This window comes from Lipotes vexillifer, unplaced genomic scaffold, assembly GCF_000442215.2.
Source record: "Lipotes vexillifer unplaced genomic scaffold, Lipotes_vexillifer_v1.1 scaffold524, whole genome shotgun sequence".
Lineage (NCBI taxonomy): Eukaryota > Metazoa > Chordata > Mammalia > Artiodactyla > Lipotidae > Lipotes > Lipotes vexillifer.
In genome coordinates this window covers 1,063,948-1,074,617 of record NW_006774722.1, presented here as the reverse complement: position 1 = coordinate 1,074,617, position 10,670 = coordinate 1,063,948, and the positions used below count along the sequence as shown (strand labels likewise).

At 46.8% G+C, this 10,670-nt stretch overlaps 1 protein-coding gene across 1 annotated transcript in view; it reads right to left on the bottom strand.

The window, feature by feature from the left end:
• Positions 1-397: 397 nt before the first annotated feature.
• Positions 398-10,670, bottom strand: part of CIMIP1 (ciliary microtubule inner protein 1) — a 12,017-nt gene continuing 1,744 nt past the window's right edge. Inside the window, exons 2-4 of the mRNA XM_007449455.1 lie at positions 9,877-9,958; positions 8,141-8,239; positions 398-807 (exon numbers count right to left, since the gene is read on the bottom strand). Coding sequence (XP_007449517.1) covers positions 646-807; positions 8,141-8,239; positions 9,877-9,958 — 343 coding nt within the window. The 3' untranslated portion in view covers positions 398-645. The remainder of the gene's footprint in view (positions 808-8,140; positions 8,240-9,876; positions 9,959-10,670) is intronic.

The window sequence follows — 10,670 nt, the reverse complement described above, 5'->3', positions numbered from 1 at the left end:
CGTGGTGGGGGGGGGGGGTGGGGGGGGGGGGGGGGACCAGGTAATCGGAGAAGGTTTTCTACGGAGTGCTTGGGAAACCCATCCTCTCCAGGAAACCCGCACTCAGTGGCACATCTTGTGCTCATTTTTGCTTTAAAGCTGTTGACGTATTGCAGATATCCTGGGGAAGGAGTGTCGAGGGACGCTCAAAGCGCTTTATTCCTCCTGAAAAGCAGGCCCAGGGGTATTCGGGTACAGAAACACCTGGCCAACAACTTCATTACAACAAGGATGCTGAGAAGGGGGATTGAAGGTGACATTAAAGGGTTTAGACAAATATTTAAAAATGAAATCACATCGTGTTTTTAAAAGCTATACCTAGAAATTCCCATGGTATTAAAAAAAATCAGAGAGTCTATTTTGCTTTATTCATTGCATTAGCCAAGAATGAATATGTTACAAGAATGTTCCGGAAGGGAGGCATTAATGAATTGAAAACGTCTAAGGGCTGTTTTGTGTTCTTTGCAACAATATCCCATGAGCAGATGTGGAGGGGAACCCTGTCCTTGGGGGGGAGGCCGGGGAGCTCTTCCTTTCCTGGGCATGGGCACCGGCATCTGGCAGTCCACCCTTCCTTGCCCCAGGGGCCAGGGTCTCTGTCTGGACTCAGTGGATACCTTGCTTAGGCCAGTTTAGCTCCTTGGCATACGCCCCTTTGCAGCTTCTGATCTCATAATCGTGCTCCAGACACTTGTTCAGGCCCGGCACCCCGGATCTCCAGCCGATGAAGCCCTGGCTCGTCTTCGGGACTGGGCGGGATGGGAGCACCTGGAATAGAAAGGCAGGGGGGTTGAGTCGCCTTGGGCCACAGCAACACGAGGCGTGTCCACGGAGGCATCAGGATCGGTATGCCTGGTGTGGAAAAGACAGAACGAACCACGGTACTGTCCCCCAAATAGACACATAGGTCAATGGAACAGAATGGAGAGCCCAGAAATGGACCCACACTTCTATGGGTACTTAATCCATGACAAAGGAGGCAGAATATACAGTGGGGAAAAGGCAGCCTCCTTGATAAATGGTGCTGGGAAAGCGGGACAGCAACGTGCAAAAGCAGCGGACTGGTCTACGTCTCACACCATGCACAAAACCAAACTCAAATGGATTAAAGACTTAAAGGTAAGACCTGAAACCATAAAACTTCTAGAAGAAAACATAGGCAGCACACTCTTTGACATTGGTCTTAGCAATATTTTTTTGGATATGTCTCCTCAGGCAAGGGAAAAATAAACAAATGGGACTACATCAAACTCAAAGGCACATTCTGCACAGAGAAGGAAACTGTCAACAGAACAAAAAGGCCGCCTACCGAATGGGGGAAGATATTTGCAAACGTATGTGATAAAGGGTTAATATCCAAGATACGCAAAGAACTCATACAACTCGGCATCAAAAAAACAAACAACCTGATTAAAAAATGAGCAGAGGACCTGAACAGACATTTTTCCAAACAAGATATACAGGTAGTTAACAGTCACATTAAAAGATGCTCACTGTCACTAATCATCACACCTGTCAGAGTCGCCATCATCAAAAAGACAACAAATGACAAGTGCTGGCGAGGATGTGGAGAAAAGGGAACCCTCCTGCACTGTTGGTGGGAATGGAAATTGGTGCAGCCACTGTGGAGAACAGTATGGAGGTTTGTCAAAAAATTAAAAATAGAACTATCATACTATCCAGCAATTCCACCCCTGGGTACTTACCTAAAGTAAATGAAAACACTAATTTGAAAAGATATATGCAACTCTATGTTCATTGAACCATTATTTACAATAGCCAAGATAAGGAAGCAACCAAAGTGCCCATCAACAGATGACCGGATAAAGATGTGGTCTATATACACAATGGAATATTATTCAGCCATAAAAATTAATGAAATCTTCCCATTTATGACAGCATAGATGGATCTAGAGGATACTTAAAAGTGAAATAAGTCAGACAGAGAAAGACAAATACTGCATGATTTTACTTACATGTGGAGACTAAAAAACAAAACAAATGGAAAAAAATAAACAGAGACAGAGTCATAGAAACAGAGAACAAACAGATGGTTGCCAAAGGGGTGGTGGAGGAAGAGAGGAATGGGTGAGGGAGAGTGAAAGGGACAAACTTGCAGATGCAAAATAAATGAGTCACAGGGATGAAATGTACAGTGTGGGGAATATAGTCAGTAATTATGCAATATCTTTGTATGGTGACAGATCGTAACGAGACTTACGGTGATCATTTTGAAATGTTTAGAAATATTGAACCACTGTGTTGTATAATAAGGACGAACATAGTGTTGTGGGTCAATTAGACTTCAAAAACAAAGAAACTCGTAGAAAAAGAGGTCAGATTTGCGGTTACCAGAGGTGGGGGTGGGGGAGGGGGAGTTGGATGAAGGTGGTCAAAAGGTACAGAGTTCCAGTTTTAAGAAAAACAAGTGCTAGGGATGTAACGGACAGCAGGATAAATATTATGAGCACTGCTCTACGTTCTATATGGAAGCTGTTAAGAGAGTGAATGCTAAGAATTCTCATCACAAGGAGAAAATAATTTTGTTTCTATTTCTTAAATTTTGTATCTATATGAGAAGATGGATGTTCGCTAAACTTATTGCGATAATCATTTCATGGTGTATGTAAGTCAACTCATGATGCTGCACACCTTATACTTACTTAGTACTGTGTGTCAATTATAGCTTAATAAAACTGGAAGAAAAAATTAGAAAGAAAAGACAGAAAGAAGAGCCAGGGTCCCTAAGTAAGGTGCGCTGAACGTAAGCACGCTCCAATCAGCTGGCTTCGGAGATCACATTTTCCCTGAAAGTAACGATCACCAAACATGTCTCTTTATCTTGTAATGCTTAACACGTTTAATTCACGACCCAGTGAAATAATTTTTACTTGGTAAAAGAGTGAAAAAGAGAAAAAAGTGAGGTGCAGAAATACCAAATACTACAGTTCACAGTGCCCTTTATAAAATATGTGGCAACATTGTCAGATGGTATCCTGGCAGTTATAGGTTTGATTAGAAGGTTTTATGATACGTGTGTGTACACACCCCCACCCCCCACCAAACCATAGATGCCACAGGAATGAAAAACAATTGAATTTCATTAAAAACCAGAAGGGAAATGGGATTCTATCTGAAATGAAAAACAACCCACAATTTTGTAATTCCTTGAAATGTGGAAAATTTTTCGAAAATGAGGCTAAATGTTTATGCAGGTTTCTCCCTTCCATTTGGAATAATCTTCTGTTCTGCTCTTACGGGGGGATTTGAACCAAGACAGCAGCGAGGAATATTTGTCCCAGCAGAATAACTGAGATGAAGTGGTTTAGTACGCTTGGCGTTACGAGTTCACGCTTGGCTCAAAGGATCTTTGAGTGAGGCGGTGGCCCGAGGGGACGGTCCTGGTGGATGAAGCCCCTTAACATATATTCTTGATGAGGTATTAAAATTAATCTCTTGAGAGGCCCCATGCAGAGAGGGTCATGAACAAATGCCAGCGGGGCCAGAATTTCCTCCAGCAAGCCAGTTCTCCACGATGCTGGGACCTCGGGAACACACGGGACCAGCTTTCAAGTCCATCTCCAACTTGTAAGAGAAATGCAGTCAGAACCCACCCTGGGATGCCGCACTTCACCCAACCAGATGAAGAGATGAAAACACCACCGTGAATGAGCTTATGGGAGAATCTGTTGTTAATTCTCTGTGAAGGGCAATCTCACCGTCATCTACGAAAAATGAAAATGCAAACGCTCTTTGACCTGACAATCCATCCCTAGGCATTTATCCTAAGACATCCTAATACCTGCACACGCACATACCAAGGCCCTGTTTGTCATAGTCAATGCCTGGACACAGCCTACGTGTCCATCCATGGGGACCCGTTCAGCCACAGCCCCTCCACGCCATGGAAAAGTACGCAGCAGTTTAAAAGAATGACTTGGCTCCGTATATTCTCAGATGGAACGACTTTGAAGACAAACTGCTAAGAGAGAAAAAGATGCATAAAAAGATGTAAAATATGGTATAATTTGTGTACTAAGGAGAAAGGGCTAGAGCCCCCTCCACATCCACTTGGATAGGCATATTGCATCTGGGGAAGGGTGCAGAGACAGGGGGCAACAGCTCTCAGGACTCGGGGGACAGGAGGAGGCTTTTCACGGCATTGCCCTTTGGGGTGTAGGATGCCTGTTAAACCATAAATGTATATATATATATATATATACGATCACCAAACATGTCTCTTTATCTTGTAATGCTTAACACGTTTAATTCACGACCCAGTGAAATAATTTTTACTTGGTAAAAGAGTGAAAAAGAGAAAAAAGTGAGGTGCAGAAATACCAAATACTACAGTTCACAGTGCCCTTTATAAAATATGTGGCAACATTGTCAGATGGTATCCTGGCAGTTATAGGTTTGATTAGAAGGTTTTATGATACGTGTGTGTACACACCCCCACCCCCCACCAAACCATAGATGCCACAGGAATGAAAAACAATTGAATTTCATTAAAAACCAGAAGGGAAATGGGATTCTATCTGAAATGAAAAACAACCCACAATTTTGTAATTCCTTGAAATGTGGAAAATTTTTCGAAAATGAGGCTAAATGTTTATGCAGGTTTCTCCCTTCCATTTGGAATAATCTTCTGTTCTGCTCTTACGGGGGGATTTGAACCAAGACAGCAGCGAGGAATATTTGTCCCAGCAGAATAACTGAGATGAAGTGGTTTAGTACGCTTGGCGTTACGAGTTCACGCTTGGCTCAAAGGATCTTTGAGTGAGGCGGTGGCCCGAGGGGACGGTCCTGGTGGATGAAGCCCCTTAACATATATTCTTGATGAGGTATTAAAATTAATCTCTTGAGAGGCCCCATGCAGAGAGGGTCATGAACAAATGCCAGCGGGGCCAGAATTTCCTCCAGCAAGCCAGTTCTCCACGATGCTGGGACCTCGGGAACACACGGGACCAGCTTTCAAGTCCATCTCCAACTTGTAAGAGAAATGCAGTCAGAACCCACCCTGGGATGCCGCACTTCACCCAACCAGATGAAGAGATGAAAACACCACCGTGAATGAGCTTATGGGAGAATCTGTTGTTAATTCTCTGTGAAGGGCAATCTCACCGTCATCTACGAAAAATGAAAATGCAAACGCTCTTTGACCTGACAATCCATCCCTAGGCATTTATCCTAAGACATCCTAATACCTGCACACGCACATACCAAGGCCCTGTTTGTCATAGTCAATGCCTGGACACAGCCTACGTGTCCATCCATGGGGACCCGTTCAGCCACAGCCCCTCCACGCCATGGAAAAGTACGCAGCAGTTTAAAAGAATGACTTGGCTCCGTATATTCTCAGATGGAACGACTTTGAAGACAAACTGCTAAGAGAGAAAAAGATGCATAAAAAGATGTAAAATATGGTATAATTTGTGTACTAAGGAGAAAGGGCTAGAGCCCCCTCCACATCCACTTGGATAGGCATATTGCATCTGGGGAAGGGTGCAGAGACAGGGGGCAACAGCTCTCAGGACTCGGGGGACAGGAGGAGGCTTTTCACGGCATTGCCCTTTGGGGTGTAGGATGCCTGTTAAACCATAAATGTATATATATATATATATATATTTTTTTTTTTTTTTGCGGTACGCGGGCCTCTCACTGCTGTGGCCTCTCCCGTTGCGGAGCACAGGCTCCGGACGTGCAGGCTCAGCGGCCACGGCTCACGGGCCCAGCTGCTCCGCGGCACGTGGGATCTTCCCGGACCGGGGCACGAACCCGCGTCCCCTGCATCGGCAGGCGGACTCTCAACCACTGCGCCACCAGGGAAGCCCATAAATGTATTTTTAAAGGGTCTATCCACCTGGAGAGCGGATGGGAAGGAGGAAGATGGGAACCATTTCTTCGGCAAGGAAGGAAGCTCAGAGGGAAACAAGCAAAGTGCCTTTCTCTGCTGCATCGTGAGACTGACCCTCCACTCCTTCCCCCGTCCACCCCCACCACGCTCTGACAGGGGCGTGGCTTCCACACCTGGCCTTCTCCTAAGCAGAGGCTCACACAGGGAGAAATCATGTTCCGTTTTGTTCTGGTCCCAGGACAGTTCCTCTCTTCTCCCCGGCAGAAGGGGATGCTGTTTTGATCTCTAGGTGGGAACGCTTCCTTTGAAAAGATGATGATTCTGGTGGACCCCGCCTGAGCAGGCACGGGGGCCATTTGTCAGGATGGCAGAGGGAGGGGCCCAGCTTCCCCAGGGACAAGGTACTTACGGGGACCGCTTGTGGCCAGGAGAGACAGCAGGGTCCCTCGGGGACCCCTGTGTCCTCTTCTGGGGTGGATGTGGGGGTAGGGAGGTGGCAGAATTAAAACCCAGTAGTGGAGAAATAGCAGAGCCTCTACCTGCCCCTCTTGCCCTGTCCGCTGGCCAGCCCTAGGGTTCCAGTCGGAGTTTGTGCGGGCAGAGCGGGTTCCTCACGTGTGTGGTTCATTTGAACAACCACTGCATTTCTGGGCACGTGTCCCCATAAACTTACGGACTGGGAGCAAAACACTGTGTCTACGAGGGTGCTCCTTGCAAACTGGGTACAACCTAGACGTCCAGAGATGGGGAAGGGTATACAAATCATGGTCGACCCATACAATGGAGAAAAATGCAGTTATTAACATAATAATGATTTGGAGTGCTGTAATTAACTGCATGGAAAGATATATAGGGTATATTGTTAAGTGAAAAATGGAGATTACAAAGCAGCCTGTGGAGTTTGACTTTTAAATATATATATATATATATATATATATATATGCATGTGTGTGTGTTTATTGAAGGAGCAGTCAAAAAATAACATTTAAGAGTATGGCTCTGGAATCAGACCCACTTGACCTTGGGAAAGTTATTCAGCCTTTGTCAGCTTCAGTTTCCTCATCTGCCAAATGGGTTTGATGGCAATTATAGCCACTTTCCAGGGATGTTGTGGAAATAAGATAACGATGTAAAGCACTCAGTATGGGGAGCAACTAAAGGACAGTAATAAAATAAGAGCTAGGGCTTCCCTGGTGGCTCAGTGGTTGAGAGTCCGCCTGCCGATGCAGGGGATGTGGGTTCGTGCCCCAGTCCGGGAGGATCCCACATGCCGCGGAACGGCTGGGCCCGTGAGCCATGGCGGCTGAGCCTGCGCGTCCGGAGCCTGTGCTCCGCAACGGGAGAGGCCACAGCAGTGAGAGGCCCGCGTACCGCAAAAAAAAGAAAAAAAATAAGAGCTAGCATTTATTGGTGGTATATGGAGGCATAGAAAACATCTGGAAGGAGCTCCCCAAAATGTTAACAATGGGTCAGGGTACATATGGATGTTTTAATGTATGATTTATATTTTGCTGTATTTCTAGAAAAACCACTGAGTATTGTTGTATAATCAGGGGGGAACCCTCTCAACATCTCAGTGGAATGTATTCATTCATTCAGTCACTCATTCATTCGGCTAACAGATCGTACCCACTGAGCACCCACTATGAACGAGCTGGCCTCCCCATCAGACCCTGAGGGCGTCAGGAAAAGAAAATCCAGAGCCTAACTCCCCCACCCCTGGCCACCTTCATCCTGAGTTTTCATCTGCTCTCCCCATCAGGACACAGAAATGCCTTCTCCGTAGCTGGGCAGAGGCAGAACCCAGGATTAAAGTGACAGACGCATGAGAGGAGACGCATGAGTGGAGACCTACATCCACAGCTGATGGGTCTCAGGTGGGAACACCATCTAAGTCTTCACCCCTCTGGACGGCCTGGTCCCTCACTCAGCAACAAGAGCGATCTCTTAAAAAGGCAATTCTCAACACACCGTGACCCTGCTTCCCACTGCAAATCGGGCTCAAATGCCAACTCCTTCCTCTGGCCTCTGAGGTCCCGCCGGTGTAGGGACCAGTAACCTGCTGTGTCTCCCATGTGTGCGCTTGGAAAGGGCTGGAAACCCGCCTCCCCGCAGGCTGGGCGCCGCGGTGTTCTTACCTGTGCAGGTGGCTGGGCCCACCAGGAGCAACACAGGAGAAACACCGTCTCCGGTGGGGTTGATTTCTTACTTAGGAAAGCAAGTACTTAAAAGGACTTTGCGAACCTTGATGTATTTCTCCACTGGGGTCACTGGCCGGATGCGGAAGCGCTCGGGAAGCTCGATTTTGGGCTTTGGGGTGGCGGGCTCTTCACACTTGATCAGCTGAAACACAATCCCCAGGGATGGGGCCCCGCAGGCTGAGACATTGGAAGCTTCCCCTCACTGCCCCACCCCCGCAGGGCAAGGCACTTTACAGGTAGGGTGGTGCTCAGATCATAGTTAGAAAGGAGTGGAGTGGGGACTGGCCAACAGGCCAGCTCAGCCCCAGGCCCTTGCAGACTGCCTATTTACAGCCCTGCTGAGTGATTTGAGAACATGTCACAGGTTATGGACTTAGACTAAAACATGGCAGCAAGGTTCAGGACCAACCTGTAAACTATGAGGAGAGCCTCCACCCCCGCCTTTTAATTTTTAAAGCAATTTTGAACCCTTCAAAAACCCAATTTAATTACACATAAGGAATATTAATATAGACTCTTTTATGCATATTATATTAATAAGGACTCATTTTATGCATAAAATTTCAAATTGTGTAACCCTGTAAGTATTAAAAAAACTCATTAAGAATGGCATAATTTCAGCACTAGTGGGACGGGGTGAATTACAAAGGGGCTTTGCGCTGCCTAGATCATGAACATTCTGAATTATGCGGCCTATGTGCAATTCTGCCTCCCTCCAAAGAAATGTGGTTTCCTCATGTTGTGTCCTGGAGATCACGTGGAAGGTTGCAAACCACTGGCCACAATCCCAGTGAAGCTCACAAGCATTCTGCGAGCCTGTTGGTGTCTTATAAATCCAAGCCACTATTCTAGACTCAGAGATTTCATTAAAGCATCTGGATTTCTGGACTCTTTTTTTTTTTTTTTTCTTTTTTGCGGTATGCGAGCCTCTCAATGTTGTGGCCTCTCCCGTTGCGGAGCACAGGCTCCGGATGCGCAGGCTCAGCGGCCATGGCTCACGGGCCCAGCCGCTCCGCGGCATGTGGGATCTTCCCGGACCGGGGCACGAACCCGTGTCCCTTGCTTGGGCAGGCGGATTCTCAACGACTGTGCCACCAGGGAAGCCCTGGACTCTCTTGAACAGTCAGAAAATACAGCCAGTCTGCTTGTCTGGTAGCCCTCAGCTGGGCTGATGGTGGCTGCCTCTGGATGGGGTTAGTGGTCTCTTTGCTGGTGTCCCCATCACTCCCTGTTAATTATGCCTGGTCCGTTTCCTTGTTTCTGGTTCCTATCTGGTGTAGGAAATACCAAGAGTATTTTCCTAATAATCGTGCCGATATATTCACTTGGCGTCTCCCCTCTTTCCATCTGAACGTCACAGTCACTCAGTGAGGCAGTGAGGACTGTCACCCCATTTTACAGATGGGAATTCCAAGGCCAAGTGGCCCTGGAATCAGCCAGGCCAGCATCTCCCCTTGGTGCCTCTCTTTCTGAGCTGTGTGACTTGGCACTTCTTTGAGCTCAAATTCCTCACTTGGAAAATGGACATCAAAGAGCACCCCCCTCCACACAGGGGTTGTCGTGTGGGTTCAATGAGCTGGTTCGGATGAAGCACCTGGAACGTGCCTGGCACATAGTAAGTACTCAATAAATTTGTGAATGGGAGGAAACTTCAGATGTCAGCCGTCTTCGCCTACAATATGCTCTTTAATTTATTCTTGCAAATTATACACTTCATAACCATTTATTCTTGGAAATGATTGATTCTATAACCTCCTAGCTCATCAAATTTACATTTACCTCCTCGAGGGGGGTTGTTAAAAATCCCCAGTTCAGGGCCCAGTTTTGCCGTGCCTCGTTTTCAGCCTTCAGGCGGTATTTCCTGAAAAAGAAAGCTCTTAAATGCCAGACATTTGAAAAGGGTTAAAGCAGCAAACCCTAAGGTGCAATGGGGAGAATTTTACATTCTTCAGTGCATCTGGACTGAAGGATGATTCCGTGTCAGGGAGAAAGCAGGAGTCCCTGTCGCTGGGGACTTCCCACTAATGTAAGGAAGACACATGTCTAAGAACCAGAGATGCTGGTTGGATGGTACATCGGGGAGCAGACAGGACTGGGGCTGACTCTGCCCGAGGGGTCATCTAGGAATGGAATCCTTGTTCTGGGGGCCCCTTATGGAGGTACATATAAAGTTCCTTTGTTTTCAGAGCAAGGACCAGGGCAGAGTGAGTGAGGCCCTGGGATGCAAAATTTAAGGAGGTGACCACTCTCAGGTTCCTGCAAATGCAGAGCCAGCACCTGCATGACCTTGAGATGGAGCCCCACCTTAACTATTGCACTCCAGACGCCTCACTCATCCCACCCTAATCCTGGCCCCGCTTTTGCTCCACATTGAATATAATTTATACATAACTACCTAGGAGCTGAACTGAATTGCAGTTGAAGAGCGGGTGTGTTGCATTTTGCAAAAATCTGATTAAACATTTATTCATTTTGATTTTCAAGTTTCTTTTCCTATTTTGGAATCAATATCTGCACCCCAAGCCCCCTCTGATGTCTCAACAGTTTCAGAGGCCCTGGGCAGGCTCTTTCCC